General features: G+C 34.2%; 1 protein-coding gene across 1 annotated transcript in view; it reads right to left on the reverse strand.

Moving 5' to 3' along the window:
• FOCAD (focadhesin) overlaps window positions 1–23,733 on the reverse strand; it is a 349,882-nt gene that overhangs the window by 257,234 nt on the left and 68,915 nt on the right. The window contains exons 5-6 of the mRNA XM_051995374.1: window positions 19,000–19,101; window positions 9,204–9,408 (exon numbers count right to left, since the gene is read on the reverse strand). Coding sequence (XP_051851334.1) covers window positions 9,204–9,408; window positions 19,000–19,101 — 307 coding nt within the window. The remainder of the gene's footprint in view (window positions 1–9,203; window positions 9,409–18,999; window positions 19,102–23,733) is intronic.

Consider the following 23,733-nt stretch of genomic DNA (forward strand, 5'->3'; position numbering starts at 1 on the left):
CGTCCTGTGGGTATTTTAAGTTTAAATATCCCACAAGTGGACAATGGCTTAGGTGATATTTATATGAAAGACAAGAATTTTAGTTGATTACAAGTTCACTGAGGCCCAACAGAGTAATGGAACTCATGTGAAAATGAGACTTATTAACAGAAGTACCCATACTAAGGTAGATAAACACCCTGACCTTATTCACCACTAATCATCCCCTTTCCTGAGTATCTGTATTATTTCTGAGTCTCACACTTTGAAGAGAGACACTGACAATGAAGATCATCCAACAGGAGACAACTAAGCTATTAAAAGATCTCAAAACCAAATTATTAAAATCCCCTTCCCCAAAAAGGGGAAGTTAGAAGAATCCAATCTGATTAATCTGGAAAAGCAAATAAATATTTAGAGTTCATTAGTAGAGTCTTCAAATACTATAAAAGTTATAACACAGAAGAGGGAATATATTTTTTCAACATTGCTTCTGAAGACAAAACTAAATCTAAGTTATAAGAAGATAGTTGGATGGACTTCCGGCCAAGATGGCGGAGAGGAAATACACTTCTGTGTAATCTCCGTGTTTTTCTCTCACTATTCATTTCATTTCATGCCTCTGAATTAATGCTCGACTGAAAAAAAACCATACAATTACTTACCAAGAGAAACCATCCTTGAGACTCGTCAAGAAAGGTCTGTTTTTGCGCGAGGGCGGGGACGGTATTTGGAAGCAGTCTGCGGGCAGCAGCGGCAACCAGAACACAGATAGCAGCTCAGAACCGGGTGGAGCGGAGAGGGGGTAGGACGCGATTGCAGCCGTCTCTGCGGGGAGAGCTTTGCTATAGGAGCAAGTCAGCAGCCCAGCAGAGAAGCTAAAAACACCGGGGGTGAAGAATACAATCCCAAACAGCTGGAGTTTCTCGGGACCTGGCCACCCCTCCCCCACAGTGTCTTAGCCCGCTCGGATCTCAGAGCGCTCGGATCTCAGTGCGCAGGCGCCATAGCACAGTAGGTCCTGTGCCTCACGAATACCCTGCCCCTCCCCCAAAGAAAGCAGCCTCCATTCAAGGGGTTTTTTTTCCTTCTGTTTCTTTGATAGTTTGTCTTTGATAAATAGACAGAATGAGCAAGAAACTGAAAAAGAATTTAACCCTGGACAGCTTTTATACAGATAAAGAGCAGACTCCAAACCCTGAGGAGACTAAAAACAAACAGTCCCCAGGTGAATCCCCGAAGGAAGAGACCTTATGTCCCTCAGCACAGATGAATCTCATGGAGGAAATTAAAAAGGCTCTCACAAGGGAGCTAGAAGAAAAATGGGAAAAGGAGAGGGAGGCTCTGCAAAAGGAGAGGGAGGCTTGGCAAAAGAGCCTGGAGAAGTCAGTTAAAGAGAGAGTGGATAAAGAAACCAAATCCTTGAAAAATAGGATTAGTGAACTGGAAACAGAAAACAGCTCTCTAAAAAACAAAATTGGCGAAATGGAAAAAAATTCCACAGAACAAAAGAACTCAATTGGACAATTAGAAAAAGATCTTAAAAAAGTGAGTGAAGAAAATACCTCACTGAAAATCAGGGTCGAACAATTGGAATTGAATGACTCGAGGAGACAAGAAGAATCAGTCAAGCAAATCCAAAAAAATCATACAATGGAAAAGGATGTGAAATACCTTCTGGGGAAGACAACAGACCTGGAAAACAGATCCAGGAGAGACAACCTGAGAATCATCGGACTTCCAGAAAAGTATGATGAAAAAAAAAGCCTGGACACTATCTTCCAGGGAATTATCAAAGAGAACTGCCCAGAAGTCATAGAAACAGAAGGTAAAATAGACATTGAAAGAATTCATCGATCCCCTACTGAAAGGGATCCTAAAATCAAAACACCAAGGAATATAGTGGCCAAATGCCAGAACCCTCAGATAAAGGAAAAAATATTGCAAGCGGCTAGAAAAACCCAATTCAAGTATCAAGGAGCCACAATAAGGATCACCCAGGATCTGGCAGCATCCACATTAAAGGATCGAAGGGCCTGGAATATGATATTCCGAAAGGCTAAGGAACTTGGTATGCAACCAAAAATAACTTACCCAGCGAGTTTGAGCATCTTTTTCCAGGGAAGAAGATGGACATTCAACGAAATAAGCGAATTTCATCTATTTCTGATGAAAAAGCCAGAACTTAACAAAAAATTTGATCTACAAGCACAGAACTCAAGAGAAATCTAAAAAGGTAAAGATTAATCTTGGGAACTATATTTCGGCTGTAAAGATGTATAAAGAATACATGTATACCTTGTTCTAGAAACTAGTTGTGGAAAGGACATTGTACTAGAAAAAAGGGAAAGTGGGGGTACTACATTTCATGAAGAGGCAAAGAAAACCTAGTATATCTGAGAGAAAGAATGGAGAGGAATGAAAATAGTGAGTATTTTACTGCTTTCAGAATTGGCAGTAAGAGAAGAATTTTAGACATATTCAATCTATGGTGAAACTTCTCCCACCTCATTGAAAAGTGAGAAGGGAAAAGTGAAAAAGGAAGGAATAAGCTAAGTGGAAGGGAATACGGTAACTGGGAGGGAAAGGGGTAAGTTGGGGGGGGAACTCTAAGGGAGGGGAGGGATACTGAAAAAGGGAGGGCTGTGAGAAGCAAGGGGAGCTCACAAGCTTAATACTGGGAAGGGGGGTAAGGGAGGGGGTAAGGGAGTAAGAAGGGAGAAAAGCATAAACCGGGGTTAACAAGATGGCAAGTAATACAGAATTGGTCATTTTAACCATAAATGTGAACGGGGTAAACTCCTCTATAAAGAGGAAGCGGTTAGCAGAATGGATTAAAAGCCAGAATCCTACAATATGTTGTATACAGGAAACACACCTGAAGCGGGGTGATACATGCAGGTTAAAGGTAAAAGGTTGGAGCAAAATCTACTATGCTTCAGGTGAAGCCAAAAAAGCAGGGGTAGCCATCCTGATCTCAGATCAAGCTAAAGCAAAAATTGATCTAATCAAAAGAGATAAGGAAGGGCACTATATCTTGCTAAAGGTAGAATGAATAATGAAGAAGTATCTATATTAAATATATATGCACCAAGTAGTGTAGCATCTAAATTCCTAAAAGAGAAATTAAGAGAGCTGCAAGAAGAAATAGACAGTAAAACTATAATAGTGGGAGATCTCAACCTTGCACTCTCAGAATTAGATAAATCAAACCACAAAATAAATAAGAAAGAAGTCAAAGAGATAAATAGAATACTAGAAAAATTAGATATGATAGATCTCTGGAGAAAATGTAATGGGGACAGAAAGGAGTACACCTTCTTTTCAGCAGTTCATGGAACTTATACAAAAATTGATCATATATTAGGACATAAAAACCTCAAACTCAAATGCAGTAAGGCAGAAATAGTGAATGCATCCTTTTCAGACCATGATGCATTGAAAATTACATTCAATAAAAAGCCACAGGAAAGTAGACCAAAAAATAATTGGAAACTAAATAATCTCATACTAAAGAATGATTGGGTGAAACAGCAAATTATAGACATAATTAATAACTTCATCCAAGAAAATGATAATAATGAGACATCATACCAAAATGTATGGGATGCAGCCAAAGCGGTAATAAGGGGAAATCTCATATCTCTAGAGGCCTATTTGTATAAAATAGAGAAAGAGAAGGTCAATGAATTGGGCTTGCAACTAAAAATGCTAGAAAAGGAACAAATTAAAAACCCCCAATCAAACACTAAACTTGAAATTCAAAAAATAAAAGGAGAGATCAATAAAATTGAAAGTAAAAAAAACTATTGAATTGATTAATAAAACTAAGAGTTGGTTCTATGAAAAAACCAACAAAATAGACAAACCCTTAGTAAATCTGATTAAAAAAAGGAAAGAGGAAAATCAAATTGTTAGTCTTAAAAATGAAAAGGGAGAACTCACCACTAACGAAGAGGAAATTAGAGCAATAATTAGGAGTTACTTTGCCCAACTTTACGCCAATAAATTCGACAACTTAAATGAAATAGAAGAATACCTCCAAAAATATAGCTTACCTAAACTAACAGAGGAAGAAGTAAATATCCTAAACACTCCTATCTCAGAAAAAGAAATAGAACAAACTATCAATCAACTCCCTAAGAAAAAAACCCCAGGACCAGATGGATTTACATCTGAATTCTATCAAACATTTAAAGATCAATTAACTCCAATGCTAAATAAACTATTTGAAGAAGTAGGGATTGAAGGAGTCCTACCAAACTCCTTTTATGACACAGATATGGTACTGATACCTAAACCAGGTAGGCTGAAAACAGAGAAAGAAAACTATAGACCAATCTCCCTAATGAATATTGATGCTAAAATCTTAAATAAAATATTAGCAAAAAGATTACAGAAAATCATCCCCAGGATAATACACTATGACCAAGTAGGATTTATACCAGGAATGCAGGGCTGGTTCAATATTAGGAAAACTATTAACATAATTGACTATATCAACAACCAACCAAACAAAAACCATATGATCATTTCAATAGATGCAGAAAAAGCATTTGATAAAATCCAACAGCCATTCCTAATAAAAACACTTGAGAGCATAGGAATAAAAGGACTTTTCCTTAAAATAGTTAGGAGCATATATTTTAAACCTTCAGTAAGCATCATATGCAATGGGGAAAAACTGGAACCTTTCCCGGTAAGATCTGGAGTGAAGCAAGGTTGCCCACTATCACCATTATTATTCAATATTGTATTAGAAACACTGGCCTCTGCAATAAGAGTCGAGAAAGAGATTAAAGGAATTAGAGTAGGCAATGAGGAAACCAAACTATCACTCTTTGCAGATGATATGATGGTATACCTAGAAAACCCCAGAGATTCTACTAAAAAGCTATTAGAAATAATTCATAATTTTAGCAAAGTAGCAGGATACAAAATAAATCCCCATAAATCCTCAGCATTCTTATACACCACCAACAAAATCCAAGAGCAAGAGATACAAAGAGAAATTCCATTCAAAATAACTGTTGATAGCATAAAATATTTGGGAATCTACCTACCAAAGGAAAGTCAGGAATTATATGTGCAAAATTACAAAAAAGTTTTCACACAAATAAAGTCAGACTTAAATAATTGGAAAAATATTAAGTGCTCTTGGATAGGCCGAGCAAATATAATAAAGATGACAATACTCCCTAAACTAATCTATTTATTTAGTGCTATACCAATCAGACTTCCAAGAAAATATTTTAATGATTTAGAAAAAATAACAACAAAATTCATATGGAACAATAAAAAGTCGAGAATCTCAAGGGAATTAATGAAAAAAAAATCAAATGAAGGTGGTCTAGCTGTACCTGATCTAAAATTATATTATAAAGCAGCAGTCACCAAAACCATCTGGTATTGGCTTAGAAATAGATTAGTTGATCAGTGGAAAAGGTTAGGTTCACAAGACAGAATAGTCAACTATAGCAATCTAGTGTTTGACAAACCCAAAGATTCTAAATTTTGGGATAAGATTTCGTTATTTGATAAAAACTGCTGGGATAACTGGAAATTAGTATGGCAGAAATTAGGCAAGGACCCACACTTAACACCACATACCAAGATAAGATCAAAATGGGTCCATGACCTAGGCATAAAGAACGAGATTATAAATAAATTAGAGGAACATAGGATAGTTTATCTCTCAGACTTGTGGAGGAGAAAGAAATTTGTGACCAAAGATGAACTAGAGACCATTACCAACCACAAAATAGAAAATTTTGATTATATCAAATTAAAAAGCCTTTGTACAAACAGAACGAATGCAAACAAGATTAGTAGGGAAGTAACTAACTGGGAAAACATCTTTACAATTAAAGGTTCTGATAAAGGCCTCATTTCCAAAATATATAGAGAACTGACTCAAATTTATAAAAAATCAAGCCATTCTCCAATTGATAAATGGTCAAAGGATATGAACAGACAATTTTCAGATGAAGAAATTGAAACTATTACCACTCACATGAAAGAGTGTTCCAAATCACTATTGATCAGAGAAATGCAAATTAAGACAACTCTGAGATATCACTACACTCCTGTCAGATTGGCTAAGATGACAGGAAAAAACAATGATGAATGTTGGAGGGGATGCGGGAAAACGGGGACATTGATGCATTGTTGGTGGAGTTGTGAACGAATCCAGCCATTCTGGAGAGCGATCTGGAATTATGCCCAAAAAGTTATCAAACTGTGCATACCCTTTGATCCAACAGTGTTTCTATTGGGCTTATACCCCAAAGAGATACTAAAAAAGGGAAGGGGACCTGTATGTGCCAAAATGTTTGTAGCAGCCCTGTTTGTAGTGGCTAGAAACTGGAAAATGAATGGATGCCCATCAATTGGAGAATGGCTGGGTAAATTGTGGTATATGAATGTTATGGAATATTATTGCTCTGTAAGGAATGACCAGCAGGATGAATACAGAGAGGCTTGGAGAGACCTACATGGACTGATGCTAAGTGAGATGAGCAGAACCAGGAGATCATTATACACTTCGACAACGATATTGTATGAGGATGTATTCTGATGGAAGTGGATTTCTCTGACAAAGAGACTTAACTGAGTTTCATTGGAGAAATGATGGACAGAAACAGCTACACCCAAAGAAGGAATACTGGGAAATGAATGTGAACTATTTGCATTTTTGATTTTCTTCCCGAGTTATTTTTACCTTCTGAATCCAATTCTCCCTGTGCAACAAGAGAACTGTTTGGTTCTGCAAATATGTATTGTATCTAGGATATACTGCAACATGTTTAGCATATATAGGACTGCTTGCCATCCTGGGGGGGGGGGGGGGGAGGAGGGAGGGAGGGGGAAAAAAACGAAACATAAGTGATTGCAAGGGATAATGTCGTGTAGAAATTATCCTGGCATGGATTCTGTCAATGCGAAGTTATTATTAAATAAAATAAAATTTATTATAAAAAAAAAAAAAAAAAAAAAAAAAAAAAGAATTTAGATGTTATGTAGTGGTCAACCTGCCATCTGGGGGAAGGGGTGGGGGGAAGAAGGGGAAAAGTTGCAACAAAAGGTTTTGCAATTGTCAATGCTGAAAAATTACCCATGCATATAACTTGTAAATAAAAAGCTATAATAATAAAAAAAAAAAAAAAAAAAAAAGAAGATAGTTGGATATTGTTATTTTTTAATTCAAAATAAAAACTTAAAATAAAAAAAAAAGGAAAGGGTATACTACCCAAAATAGTGTGCTCTTAATCATGGAGTACTGGAATCAAGAAAGAGATTGGACTAGAAGAACACCAAGGTTCCATCTAGTTCCAGTGGTTCTATAAAAGCTTTGCCTAGAAATGGTTTCATTTGATCATGTCATTCATTAAGCTCTCTTCCCAAATATGATATATTTACAACATGGGTCAAACATCAAACCCTAGTTTATAGGAGTTACTCAGAAATCTGTCACTGCAAACAACAAAGAACATTCAAGTATAGAACAAAAGCATATATATGAGTGAATTCAAAAAAATGAAAAAGTGAAGAGGACTACAAGAAAAAACAAATTATTTTTAACAATATCAAATTCTGAATTCCGAGAGTACTTTTATTTTTCTAAGACAATTACAGAATCTGAAGAATATTTCCCAGGAGTCTACTTCTCCTGGGACTGCAATCTTGGGACTGTCTTTTGTTTGAAAAAGCTTGTGAAAGGAAAGGTATAGCTATATTACCTAATAATACAAGATATGTGAAGAGAAAGGATAAGTGCTTAAATGCTTCAATAAATAGACAATTTTTCCATGAAATTTTCTGCTGCCTTATAAAAAAGAGAAAAAACCAAAAATTTTAGTCCATCCAGCAATGTGGACAAAACGAAAATTACCCTTACTCAAAATCGTCTGTATTTACTTCAGACACAAAACAAAGATACAAGAAAATTAATTTTAATTAACTCTGCTTTGACTTAATTACAGGAAAGCCCTTTTACTAGAAACGATAAATGGAAGAAAGATTCATTCTAGTCACTTGCTTAATGTAAATGTAAACATAGGTCACATGTGATATCAAATGATCACTCTTTTTAAAAAGAATAAAGTGCTGCCTTCATTAATCAAACAAGATGGCTTTTAAATAAATTCCAAAGAGGAAACACAAATTTACGAGCTACGCTATCACTACACAGCAACCCTTATGTGACAAGAAATTCTAATTGCTAAATTTCTGTGAATACTTTGGATTTTTCCAGACTGAAACATGTAACTATTTCTAACATAATTTTATTTTTTATTTTTATTTATTGACATATTTTAAGACAACAGACATTTTGAAATTTTATGTCTCTAATACTATAAACTCCAATTTTTCAGATCACAACCTATCCATACCTGCTCTCCTGTACGAATCTCAATCATATTCCTTCCCTAATTTTTGCTATGGAGAGTTCGTTGAAACTATACAATTGGCTGGGGAATCTCATGTTCTCCTAACTTTGGAATGATTCAATAGAGCATGTGAGTTTTCCAGAAATTCTCCCTTGTTCTCACTGAAAGACTACTTCATCTCTTTTTTTTTCAAAATCATATATTTATTCAAAATATTTTACAATTCAATATATTTTACAGTGTTTCCTATGAATTTCTAGGTTGTTCTTTGTTACACATACCAACCCAGCATTACATCTCCATCTCCTTTTAAGTAACCCACAACTTCAACTCTTCAGACAGCAATGGAAAGCCATAAGGATAAAAAAAAAAGGTCTCTGTTCAAGGAAGAAGCCTATAGTTTTTTAAAAGAACTGTGTTAAAAGCATTTCTATAGTCCCTAGTATGTGCAGGCACTGTGCTACATATTTTACAAATATGTCATTTGATAAAAGATTTTAGTATTCCAATAATGTATGAAATCAAATAGCATGATATTGAAACTACTCTGGGTAGATAAATGGGAAGAAAAATGAAAGAAAAAGTAGGGATTATCTTTCTACCCCAAATACACATGGAACCGATCATTCTGATACACACAAAAATTAAAAATCAACTCAAAATTCTAGGTTGTAAGCACCCAAAAAACAGGGAATGTCTTTTGCCTTTCTTTGTATATCCCATCTTCAGCATAGTGTCTGGCACACGGCAGACACTTAAATGTTTTTGACTGATTAATAGTGCTACGATTCATGCATAAGGTGAGTGACAAAAGAGGAAGAAGAAAAGTCTTACCTGTAAATATGGAACCAAGTCACAAAACATCTGAAGGATATGTTTTTCCAATAATAAGGGTTTGTCCTTATCACAAGAATCCAGAGGTTGGAGCAACACTTTAAGCAACCCCATTCTCAATTTTGAATACTCCTCTAACTGGGATGGCTCACAATACAAGTAACGAAGAAAAGGGGCCATTACAGAGATGCAAGAAATCTCTGACCTGCAATAAAAATAATGCATTAATATTATTCTAGGCAGTCACGCAATATTTATTGAATATTTATGTGCAAAGTATTGCATATCACAGAGTCTACCAAAAACCATATAAACTTATATGAAAGAACAAACTCAAGTGGATTATGTTTTGTAACTTGACATCAAAAAATAGATATCACAGTACAAATAAACCTAACCTAACATCATTAACTTATGATTTTGATATGGATACAGTTTGGGACTGAGATTTTATTACTATAACAAAATCTGTAAACTCTCTATTAACGTAGATCATCACCTTATCAACAAATTATACTCTCAAAGAGCTGCTACAGCACTGACAAGCAATTTAGAAAAGGTCTCAAAACCAGTAAGTATCAGTATGAACACAGGTCTTCATGGGATTTGATGCAAGCTCTCAATTCACAATGCCATAAAATCTTTCATGATAAAAAGTGAAATAATATTTCAAAGAGAAAGTAGTTCCTTGATGCTGAATGAAATGAGCAGAATTAGGGTATTATTATACAGAGAAGCAGCAGCATTGTTTGGATGAACAACGTCAATAGATTTTGGTCTTATCAGCAATAAAATGATCTAAGATAATTCCAAAAGACTCATGATTGAAAATGCTATCCACATCCAGAGAAAAGAACTATGGAGTTTGAATATGGATTGAGACACTTTTTTTGTTGCTATTTTTTTTTCTTTCTGGTGGTTTTTTCCTTTTGTTCTTATTCTTCTTTTACAACATGACTAAAATAGAAGCATGTTTAATATAATTGCATTTGTATAATCTATACAAGATTGATTGCCATCTTGGAAAGGATGAAGGGAAAAAAGGGGAAAATACTATAAAAGTAAATGTTGAAAACTAATAAATAAATTTTTAAAAACTAATTTAAAAAGAGAAAATGTAGTTCCTGAGAAAGGAAGAAACAAATAAAAATGATGTTACAAAGATATCTTACAACTCTAAATTTAGGATTCAGATTATTGTTCTGTAAGGAATGACCAGCAGGATGAATACAGAGAGGACTGGTGAGACTTACATGAACTGATGCTAAGTGAAACAATGATACTGTTTGAGGATGTATTCTGATGGAAGTGGATCTCCTCAATAAAGAGAGCTAATTCAGTTTCAATTGATCAAAGATGGACAGAAGCAGCTACACCCAAAGAAAGAACACTGGGAAATGAATATAAACTGCTTGCATTTTTGTTTTTCTTCCCAGGTTATTTATACCTTCTGAATCCAATTCTCTCTGTGCAACAAGAAAACTGTTCAGTTCTGCAAACATATATTGTATCTAGGATATACTGCAACCTATTCAACATGTAAAGAACTGCTTGCCATCTGGGAGAGGGGATGGAGGGAGGGAGGGTAAAAATCAGAACAGAAGTGAATGCAAGGGATAATGCTGTAAAAAATCACCCTGGCATGGGTTCTATCAATAAAAACTTATTAAAAAATAAAAAATAAAAATAAAATAAAATAAAAATAAATTTAGGATTTAGTTATTATAATCTGTGAATAATATTACTAAAAATAACACTGATCAGGGAAAATTTATGAAGACTACATTTATTAATTATAAAGTACATTTAGTATCATCCTGTATTCACTATGATCTATCCAGACTTGAATTTCTCATTTGAAAAATAGGAAAAATACTTATGTCATCTGAAAGAAAGTGTTAGATGAACTTAAAGTGTAACACAATGTTATTGCTCCTGGAATGTTAACCAGCTGACTCTTGTGGCCATTGAACTTCACAACTAGTCACTTTTCAACCTCTTCCAATTTGACTTTTTTAATTAATACATTTTAACTTAAACAATCCTCTCAAAGATTAAGAATGATCTTAATTATCAGGCACAATTTCCTTTTCTAATTCTTCAACTTTCTTGACTTTTTTGGAGAATGTGATACTTGCAAACGCTCCTCTTTTTGGATAATGTCTCTCTCAGAAACTTTTTCTGATCTGACTGTCTTCTGCATCTCATTCTGTTCCAACGCTTTCTTCTGGGGCATCTTTGATGGATTAACATCTCCATCCTAATACCTCTGCTCAAGCGCAGTGTTTGAGGCCAGATTTGAACTCAGGAAAAAGTCTTTTCCAGACCAAAAGCTATCTCCATTGCCCCATCAGGCACTCATCTCCATATATCTACCATTTGGATTCTGAACTCCCTTCAAGCACCAGAAGGGCCAGATCCTCGTGGCTAGACCAGATCTAAAATTATTATAACGTGGCAATCACCAAAACTATGTAGTAGTGGCTAAGAAACAGAGTGAAGCACGTGAGACACAGGAGTAAGCGAGCACAGTACTCCCGTCGGAGAAACCCAAAGCCTCCAGCTTGTGGGAGAGAACTGCTGGGAAAACTGGAAAAGAGAATGGCAGAAACTGGGCAAAGATCAACCTCTCACACCACATACCAAAATAAGGTCAAAATGCATGCATGATTCAGACATAAAGGGTGATACTAGAAGCAAATCAGGAGAACAAGGAAGAGTTTATCTGTCAGATCCATGGAGAAGGGAAGATTTATGGCCCAAGAAGATATAGAGAACATTGTGAAATGCAAAATGGACAATAATCTGATTACATTAAATTAAAAAGGGGTTATGCCTAAAGGGCTATAAAACTATGCGTACTCTTTGACCAAATGATACCACTACTAGGCACATATGGCAAAAGAGAATTTAAAAAAGAAAAATGACGTATAGCACAAAAATATTTATAGCAATCCTCTTCTCAAGTCAAGGAAGTGGAAGTTGGAAAAATGTCTATTAATTTTCCCTATAAATCGACTAAGAACCTTTGTCATACTTAATGTCGCCCTTTGGGTCAGTGCAACACACATTTCTGTCCTTCCCCTCCCCCCCCCCTTGCCACATGGTGTTCCTCCTAATCCCACTAGAATTTTTGGCCCCACTTCTTCTCCTAATGCCTAGCTAATGACTCTTTTAGGGTATTAAGTCTCTTTCAGCATTTAACAGGCTAGCTAAAGACACGCCCCAATCTTATGGGGTGTTTCCTTTCTCCTAGTAAATGTCAAGTTCCACTAAGGAAACTTGTCTGTTCCATCATTAATTATTAGAACTCCTTTCGATGCTCTCCCAACCCATTTACTATTTCACATTTACTACTCCTGTATCTCCTGTATCTCTTCTTTTCATCCATCATCTCTTCCCCTAAAAAATCCTACCTTTTGCCAAAGAGAATGGCCAGTGTGAACTCTTCACCCAAAATACATCATCTGGGGTCTACATATACAATTATACCCATTTCCAAACTTTGGAGTCTGAATACTGATTAAAGCAAACTATTTTCACTTTTTTGTGTGTTTGGGGCTTTTTATTTCCCTCACGGTTTTTCTCTTTTGTTCTGATTCTTCTTTCACAAAATGACTAATGTAGAAATGTGATTAACATGGATTGTTCATGTATAACATATCATACTGTTTCTTGAGGTATAGGAAAAGGAGCACCAAAAGGAGAAAGATTTAGAACTCAAGACCTTATAAAAGTCAATGTTGAAAACTTTTTTTTTTTTAAGAAGGGCTACATCCAGCCAAAAGGCTTTTATGACTTTACCAGTTCTTAGTGCTCTCCTTCACTCAAATTACTTTCCATTTATTTTGTATTTATATATGTGTATAAATGGAAGGCAAAGTGTCACAAACACAGACACAGAGAGCTGACCTTGAATATATGAAAACCTCATTCAAGTGCTGCCTTTGATCCACATAGTCTGTGTGACTCTGGGCAAGCTAAACTCAACATTTTAAGCATAGTCTAAGACTATCTTTACAAAAGGAAGTCCTGTTCATTATAGAGGGAGATGTTAATTAAACCAATGAAATCTGAGGATTAATCCTTACCCCTAATGTGTAAACCAGAAGAATGTAAGGTGCTTGAGGACAGTAACTATTTCAGAATATAGAACCTGGCAAATAAGAGGCTCTTAATTGCTGAATAAAATGTTGCATAAAGTAGCTTAGGCAAAGGCTACACCTTCACCTTGGAATTGCCTGCATGCTGAGAGGTCCAATATGTCTGTTTAGGGCACAATTCTGTAGACTCAGTCTATAGAATGTCATTAGTATCCCACCCTGGAAGAGAAAGAACTAACAAATCTTTTCATTTTAATACCTTCAAATCATGCTTGGTCTAAATCAATCCAGTTATTCAAAGCTATTCAATACTTTTACACATTCTAGACCACCCACTACAATGACCACACAAAAAGTTTAAAGTGCTCTACAATATCCAAAAGTTAGTGCTGAGAAGTCATTTGTGACTTTAAAAGATTAAAGCACCAAGAGACTAAGTGAACAAACATTAACATCTAAAAATTATCAAATGAGGAAGATACATACTCATCCCTGCCAGAAAGACTAAATATCTGTTACATTTATGAATTGTCTAAGTCAGAAAAATCTTAGCTCTTCATTTCTCCAGGCACTTATTGCAGGTTCAATGGCTTCACTACTGCCATTGTACAAAATAAAAAGGGCTCGTTGATCATGCAGTGATCAGATCAAGTAATTTCTATTTTTCAAAATGAATAGTGCATTAAAAAAAAGACAGTGTTGAGGAGCATAACTCCATGCATGTATAACCAACAGAATAAGAATCCTCATTACACCAATAGTAGTCAAGGACAACTTAACTGCTTTCTTTTATCTGAAAAGCTAAGAGTGAAATGAAAGGCTAATATAATAAAATAAATTAAGAGGCTGCTGAGATCTTATTATAGAAGCAGAATAACAAGTATATCCTTAAATATGATGCATTATTTTAAATTGTCCTTACTTGATTTCTCCTGATTTTAAATATAACATCCTTTACTTACAGCTATCTCACGCAAGTTTAATTTCTTTGTATGAGTGGAGAAAAATAAAACAGACATAAAGGATTAGAACACCAAACTTCAATATCAGTATTTTCAAAATGTGGTTGTGCTTAAAGGGTACTATATACATTCTTTCTTATTCTTTTTTGATATTTAAAATTTAAATAGTGATAAAATAGTAAAAGCAACTGCTAGGATTCACATAATTCTTAAAGCTACTGCTTTTCCTCTACTTATTATGACCATTTTATTTTGCCTAGAGTTTGTCTGTACACGGATATTTCATGTTATCTCCTTCACTAGACTATGATCTCCTTGATGTCAAAAAATAGCTTGTCGTTCTTTGTGTAACCAATTCTTAGTATGCTGCCTAGAACAGAGTAGAAATTCAAAAAATGTTTACTTACTAATTTTAAGGTTTGTAAAGCCCCTTACAAATTTGATCTCATTTGATCCTCACAACAACCCTTGGAAGTAGAAGCTATTATTAGTCCCATTTTAGAACTGAGGAAACTGAGGCACAAAGAAGTTAAGAGATTTAACCAGGGTAACATAACTGGTATGTATCTGAAACTGGAATGAACCTCAGGTTCAGTATTCTTTCCACTGCACTACCTAGCTGTCTAGATAACAAAGCTATGAATCAGGAACTAACTAACTTACTAGTTTGAATCAGGGTCCTAACTGTAACTTACTAGTTTGAAAGAGGTATATATGAAAATGAGTATGATCTTCAAGAAAAAAATAAATAAATAAATAAATAGATGGATATAGATAGATATATAGATATTATTAATGAAGCTTGTTTTTTTCTTAATTTTGGTAAAAAAAAAATCACCATTAAAAAAAATCACCAAGTATAAAATATAATCTGAAACATCCAAATGTCTATATAAAAATTACCAATAATATTCAAGACTGAGATTTCTAATCTAAATAAGTGAATCAATAGATCTCAATAAGTATTTCAGGGAATTTAATTTAAAGTCCTAGTGACTTTAAAAGAATTCTAGAATAATTATTTAAGTATTTAGGTTTTGAAGTTTAACCAAACAATAATACTGTCAAATAAAACAGTGCAAAAAATAAAGCAATCTACTCTTGTAATTCAATCTAAAAGAGAATAATGAATGAAGAGAGACTGCATAATAAGCATACATATATATACTATTCTTGGGAGGGTAATTGATCTGGTCATTCTGGAAAGCAATTTGGAATTATGCTTTTTTTTAAGTGAATAAAATATCCACACCCTAGAACCAGAGATAGTGCTGCCACACATACAGCTGGAAGAAGTCTAAAAGAGAGTAAAAAAGATCATGTATGCATCAAAATTCTTAAAAGAAGCATTTTTACACTGGCATTGAACTAGAAACAAAGCCAATGCCCATTCACTGGGGAATGCAATGGAAAGGAACTATGCTATACAAAACAAAGAATATGAAAAATTCAGAGAAAGATAGAGAAGACATGACCCAACGTAAAGTGAAGACAGCAAAGCCATAAAAACAATATATATAATAACAACAAGGTACAAGGAAAGAGACAAAGGAAATGGGAAGAAGAGGGGATAAGAGTGTCAAGGACAGATTGGGTAAAAAAAATTCTTTTATTCCATCCTTGAGCATTTTGTTGAAATGCCCCGCCAAACTCATTTATAGTTTATTTTTGTTATATGGGATACTGGATTTGAGAGAAGGGAGGATATATTTGCAAATGAAAGAGGCATAAAAAGAAAAGATCCAAAGATAGCAAAAAAAATTAGTTTAAATTCTTATCAAAGCAAAAGCAACACTACAAACTAAAAATTTAATAACTTTCATTAATTTTAATAAATTTAATAAATAACTTTAATAAATTAGTCCTAACCTGGTCCTTAAGTAAAAAAAAAGTTAAAATGAAAACTGGTTAGCCAAACAAAGATTCTTAATTTAGAGTTGTGATGTAGATAAGGGTTTCTTAAACTTTTTCCACTCACAATTCCTCTTCAACTGGGAAATTGTGACCCCAAATATATATGCATATAAAATTGGTATAAAAATCAAACATTTACTGATAATAAATCATAATTTCATTGAATTCCATATTCAATGACAGGACCCAACTTTACGAAATTCTGACATACCTAACTACTTTCATATGTAAAGGCTGTTTAAATAGGGACTTTTAATAAAAGTTTATTAAAACAATTAGTAATCTCTCTTATAAACTACTTTGAAATTAACTATTTGTATATATTTGTAGTTGTTTGCTTCACATTTATTACATACATAAACATACATATACACAAACACACGTTTATACTTGTTTCCACCATTAGAGTATACTAGAAAGTACGGAGTGTTTCAATCCCTACTTATACTCTTATTCCTAGCATATAGTAGGTGTTTTTAAAATATTTGTTGATTATTATGACACATTTGGGTGTTCTCAGGAGTTCAGTGATCCAAAGCAATCCCAATAAACTTTGGATAAAAAAACTCTATTCACATCCAGAGAGAGAACTATGGAGACTGAATGTAAATCAATACATGCTATGGTCACCTTTTTTTCCCTTCTGTTTTTTTTCTCCTCTCATGGTTTTTCCCTTTTGTTCTGATTTTTCTCTGGCAAAATGATTTATAAGGAAATGTGTTTTTAAAAATGAATGTACAAAACAAAACTAATGCAAATAAGATTAGAAGGGAAGCAACAAACTGGGAAAACATCTTCACAGTTAAAGGTTCTGATAAAGGCCTCATTTCCAAAATATATAGAGAACTGACTCAAATTTATAAGAAATCAAGCCATTCTCCAATTGATAAATGGTCAAAGGATATGAACAGACAATTTTCAGATGATGAAATTGAAACTATTACCACTCATATGAAAGAATGTTCCAAATCATTATTGATCAGAGAAATGCAAATTAAGACAACTCTGAGATACCACTACACACCTGTCAGATTGGCTAAGATGACAGGAAAAAATAATGATGAATGTTGGAGGGGATGTGGGAAAACTGGGACACTGATGCATTGTTGGTGGAGTTGTGAACGAATCCAACTATTCTGGAGAGCAATCTGGAATTATGCCCAAAAAATTATCAAAATGTGCATACCCTTTGATCCAGCAGTGTTTCTATTGGGCTTATATCCCAAAGAAATACTAAAGAAGGGAAAGGGACCTGTATGTGCCAAAATGTTTGTGGCAGCTCTATTTGTAGTGGCTAGAAGCTGGAAACTGAATGGATGCCCATCAATTGGAGAATGGCTGGGTAAATTGTGGTATATGAATGTTATGGAATATTATTGTTCTGTAAGGAATGATCAGCAGGATGAATACAGAGAGGACTGGCGAGACTTACATGAACTGATGCTGAGTGAAATGAGCAGAACCAGGATATCATTATACACTTCGACAACGATATTGTATGAGGATGTATTCTGATGGAAGTGGATTTCTTTGACAAAGAGACCTAACTCAGTTTCAATTGATCAATGATGGACAGAAGCAGCTACACCCAAAGAAAGAACACTGGGAAACGAATGTGAACTATCTGCATTTTTGTTTTTCTTCCCGGGTTATTTATACCTTTTGAATTCAATTCTCCCTGTGCAACAAGAAAACTGTTCGGTTATGCAAACACATATTGTATCTAGGATATACTGCAACATATCTAACATATATAGGACTGCTTGCCATCTAGGGGAGGAGGTGGAGGGAGGGAGGGGAAAAATCGGAACAGAAGCGAGTGCAAGGGATAATGTTGTAAAAAAAATTACCCTGGCATGGATTCTGTCAATATAAAGTTATTATAAAATAAAATAAAATATTTTAAAAAATCATAAAACCAAAACAAAAAAAAAAAAATGAATGTACATATATAACCAAAAAGAAAGGTTTTTTACATATAACTAGAGAAAATATCTTTTTTTAAAAAAAGTATGTTGATTGACTGACTTATCTTTGGTCAGCAGCTCCTACCACTGCCAGACTGTCATTATTTAATGCTAGGATTCATCTAATTAGCTGTTAATTCTGAGGTAACCTAGACACTTAAAATCAGACTACATGGTCAATCTGAAAATATTAAGTATGGCCAAAGAAGCATTAATCTAAATAATCTTATTCAAAGAAAAATTGGAAAACTGATGATATTATTGCATGGAGGGGGGAAATGTCGAAGATAGCATAAGCAATATAATTAGTCCAACACAGAGGCTACCATACTACCAAATACAACAGTGCTGATATTATATTATTAGGCTTAATTATTTAATAGAATATGGCCCAGGGCCTAGGCTCTTACAAATCAGTGAATCTCAGTAGGGTTAAAGCAATTGTACATACAGTAGTGAATTATTCCCTGAGCACAGTTATATGTGATCCAAACAATTCCACTGAAAGAGACCTTGTAACTCTGGCAAATGTTCAATCCAATGGCCCATTTTCAAGGAGCCAGTATCTCACATGTATCTTATAGTGGTTTACCAAAGATTTCAGTTCAACTTCCCCAATCAATTAACTAATGATTCATTTCTTTATTAATGACTTTCCCTGTGTTCAGTATTTCAACTATCAATTTCAAATATCAAGTTTGGGTTTTCTTCCCCTTATACTTAAGAAGAAACAGCAAAAACACTTTGCTTTTACTCAGGTAAAGACTATCTGTTAAGAACTGAAAGATAAGTTGCAAAGTAAATATTCAACAAATAAATATCATCACTTCAAAAACCCATTTCATTTTACCTTTCTGGGCACTGCTGAAAAAAAGCTGTCAGTTGTTGTAGAAGAACTGGCCAACAATCTGACCTATTTTCAAGCACAGTGATGAGAGGATGATGATGATTTCTGAAAAACAAATTTAATTTTTTAATTAATTTATTTGGAAAATTCCTGAATATTTTCTCAATAAATATAAAGAACACACTTATATTCTAGGCACCATAATAAGTACTAGAGATTCTGGAATACAAGGGCAAAAAAGCCAATTAGTTTACAATATAATATGGACAGACATCCCATAAAACACAGCTGAAAAACAACATGAGGTTATTCCTTTTTTATTATTATTAAAGCTTTTTTATTTTTAAAACATATAAATGGATAATTTTTAACATTTATCCTTGAAAACCCTTGTGTTCCAAAATTTTTCCCATCTTTCCCCCCAATCTCTTCCCTAGATAGCAAGTAATTCAATATATGTTCAACATGTGCAATTCTTCTATACATATTTCCTCAATTATCATGTTGCACAAGAAAAATCAGGTTAAAAAGGAAAAAAAATGAGAAAAAACAAAATGCAAGCAAACAACAAAAAAAGTGAAAATACTTTGTTGTAATTCACATTCAGTTCCCACAGTCTGCTTTCTCTGAGTACAAATGGCTCTTTCCATCACAAAACCATTGGAATTGGCTTGAATCATCTCAATGTTGAAAAGAACCTACTAATCGACAAAGGTAATATTTTATCCAAACTCAGACAATTACTAGGTGTGTGACCAAGGGCAAATCAGTTAACCCTGCTTGCTTCCAAAAAATAAAACAAACTTTTAAAAAAAGGTATGGTCTGATCTATTCTTAAGGAAAATCATTTTAATGGCTGAATATTGAAGGATGGAGTGAAGTAGAGAGAGACTTGAAACAGGGAGACCAGCAGAATGATACTGGAACAATGCAAGGATGAAGTGATATGGACCTGAACCAAGTGGAAAGAAAAGGGGACTATATAAGAGAGGCAATACAAAAGGTAAAATAAAAACAACAAAAAATGGCAGCTATATATGTGAGGTGGGAAAGAAAAAAAAGTAAAGGAAGCTTCATAAGCTGGAAGCCTGACTGACGGGGTAGACAGTGGGACTCTTGACAGTGACAGAAACATTAGAAAGAGGGGAAAGTGGGGTACTTAAATATAAACAGTCATATCATAACTTAGAAAAACATGGAAGATGTTTTTGGTACACAGAAGAAAAATTCAACATACAATTAATAGAATCTCAGAACAAAAAAATGGATAATTTGGATTTGTTGTTGCTTATTATTCAGTCATTTCAGGTCGTGTCCAACTTTTTATGATCCCATTTGGGGTTTCCTTGGCAAAAATAGTAAAATGGTTTGATACTTCCTTCTTCAACTTATTTTACATATGAGTGATTTTGATTATATAAAATTTAAAAGTTTTTGTAAAAACAAGTCAAATTCAACTAAGATTAAAGGATAAATAGTTAACTGGGAAAAAAAATCTTTACAGCAAGTTGATCTGTTAAAGATCTTATTTCTCATATATATGAAGAACTCATTGAAATTTATAAGAAAAAGAGCCATTCTTCAATTGATAAAGGTCTATGGATATGATAAATGGTCTATTGATTGAACAGGTAGTTCTCAAGGAAGAAAATACAAGCTAATCACAAAACAAAACAACCTTTTATAAATACAAATGACCAATGATGAAACATGCTATCCACTGTGAAAAAAAAAAAATGGATATAGGATACAGAATGAGACATATATTTTTGTACATTGTCATTGAGGAAATTTGCTTTTGCTTTTCTATTTGTTTGAAGAAATCTGTGTTTTCTTCTCCTTTTTTTTTTTTACAAGTAGTGAATGAAAATGAGAATGCAAGAAAATCACTTTTTACTGAGATTTTAAAAAGTGAAAAAGGGAGGAATATATATGCCAAATATTCATGCATTTATTAGTTTTATCTAATTGGTAAAACTAATTTTATTTTTTTCCAATTTTATTTTATTCCAAAAGACTTTTCATAAAATAGAAGTAATCTATAAATATTTGTAAGGGAGGAATCCATATCATAAAAACTTTTTTAAAAATATAAAAAGAAAAAAAGACTATTAGATTTGGCAATTAAAGAGATCACTGCAACTTTGGTGAAAGCTGTTTCAGTGTAATAATGAAAATAGGAAGCCTGTATAAAAGACTATCTAAAGAATGAAAGGAAAGGAAGTAGAGATTGATTGTAGACAAAGTACTAAATCACAAAACCAAGACAAGACACAGAATGACAGTTATTCAGAATGGAGAAGATGACGTCAAGATTTTTGAAAATGCAAGAGAAAAAAAAAGTCATTGGAATCATAGGTATGATTGTAGGTGAAGATGGATGAGTGACACAAAGGACATGATACACTGTGAACTGCTGGAGAAGATGAGATGGAATACAATCACTTATGTGTATAAAGGGATTTGCCTTGAAAAGGAATAAAGTCATCTCTTAATGCAAGATAGGTGAAAGAGGAGAAAGTAATCGAAGGACTCTGAATAATTAGGAGGGGTAAAGAGGAAAACTCTTGGTGAAAGACTTCAAGTTTTACAGTGAAATACCAACCAAGGCTCTCCACTGAGAAAGTGGTGAGAGAGAAAGCCTTATAGAAGAAAGATTAAGGAGGGAGGAAAACATTTAAAGTAGTTGAGGAATATAAGAGGAGTTAGATATAAAACAATTGCCTTGCTGCTGTGAGAGCCCAGCTGAGTGCAAAACATATGCTCTGTTTAGTCAGTGTGGTTTCATGCATTACTGGTATGAAGAATGGCAGCGAATGGTGGGAATGACCCAAAGTGAGGATTCTCAGAGCAAGATCAGTGACTGAATAAGAAGGAAAAAATAAAAGACTTTTAAGACTTAAGTCTTAAGAGAAAAGCTGAACTAGTTACTAGGGGATCAGGGTAAGTAAGAAAGGAAGATGTAGCCAGTGTAAGAAAATATGCTTCAGAAAGAACTGAGGGGTAGAGGGATTGGATGTCACAGGAGAACAGAGTTAAAAAGTTAGAGAGGGAATTAATTTGGGGAAAACACCTCTCTAGAAAAAGTAAAGTTAGCTGTCAAAGAAGAAGGTCTTCTTTGACCTTCATAATTGTATAGAGACAGTCCTTAAGGCCTTGCTGATTTCTCTGTTTAAGGAGACTCCCACTATCTTAAGAGACTTCCTGCTCCAATAGGGTGTTCTGATAAATAACTCCAGAGAAATGCATTATCCCACTGGAACAAACCTGATTTTTGTTCATTCCTAAAACCTCAAACTTAAAATGTTCTAACCATGAGTAATACATTCTCCTCCAAAACACTTGACATTCTGTCCCTATTAATCAACTTTCCAAATAGAGAGTAAGATGAGCAGTCTCACCTCAAAAGCAGCCTAAGGTTGTGCCAAATCCTATTTATCTATCTCCCTCCTCTTGTTCTGAAATCTAGCAATTGACCATCAACTAATGTTAAATAACTTTTTTTTTAATCTTCTAGTCCTCTGTCTTGAATTATTTGACTAGCAATCAAAAGAATTAAAAGTAGGAGGAATCACTTAGGATTTTAGAATTGAACAATTTCCCCAGCAACATTACAAGTCCCAATTCATTACATTCTAACTAATTATCTATCCTCCATGCTCTCCTTTCTCATCTCTGCTTCTGGCTTCCTTCAAGTGTCAGATAAAACAGCACCTTCTTCAAGAATCTTTTTACAATCCCCTTTATTGCTAGTTCTATTCTTCTGATTATATTAATTTTATTCTATCTATATCTTGTTTGTACACAGTTGTTTGCATGTTATCCTCCCCACTAGATTCAGAGCTCCTGAAAAATAGCAGCAGTTTATGCTTTTCTCTGTATCTCCATCACTTACCACAAGGCCTGGCATGTAATGAGTACTTAATGAATGCTGGCTGACTTAGTTTTAGAAGATAAAACAAGGACTTTCATATAAAATAAGACCAAAGCAAGCAAGCCCATGATCTAATACAAGGGGGACTTTATCTTACACGGTGGAGTGTGCCACCAAAAGTAGAGCTGTAACACATTCAAAGCCTTCCTTTTAAAAATCACAGTAGGTCCTGCTATACACTTTCTATTATTATGATTCCAACTCATTATTAATTTCACAAGCACAAGCAAATTGATGTAATAAAAGATAACAGTGTGTCTCTTTTAGAATTCAATGAAATTGAAGGTTAGGAAAGGTAAGAGCAAAGAAAATGAAATGTAAAGGTGGGGACCTTTCAGATATCTTTAAATCACCCCACACCTTACAAGGGAATTGGAGACTTGGAGCAATATATTTGCATATGAAAAGACCAACAGCCGCTATAAAATGGCCAGCCCATACCTACCATTCCCTACCTATACATATCAAGGTATTCATTTGCATAGACACATAAGAGTATATTAGAGTTTAAAAAACTGAGGAACCCCATATACCAAAGGTATTTGACAGTTACAGAGCAAATGGCCATTGCCTATTTATAGCCAAGCCAACAAAGAGGAATATCTGAGAAAATATATTAATGATCACAAGTTAAAGTGAAGTCTCTCACTAAGAAGGCCCAGACCTAAATAAGAAAGCTATGAAAAATAGAGATTAATAGATAATTAAGACAAATTATATTTCTGCTATGCTATACATAACCAAGTTTACTAAAGCTGTTAACCTTTTCAAAAGGAGCAACTGCTAGCATATGTACCAATAAA

This window comes from Antechinus flavipes, chromosome 1 (assembly GCF_016432865.1).
Source record: "Antechinus flavipes isolate AdamAnt ecotype Samford, QLD, Australia chromosome 1, AdamAnt_v2, whole genome shotgun sequence".
Classification (NCBI taxonomy): Eukaryota; Metazoa; Chordata; class Mammalia; order Dasyuromorphia; family Dasyuridae; genus Antechinus; species Antechinus flavipes.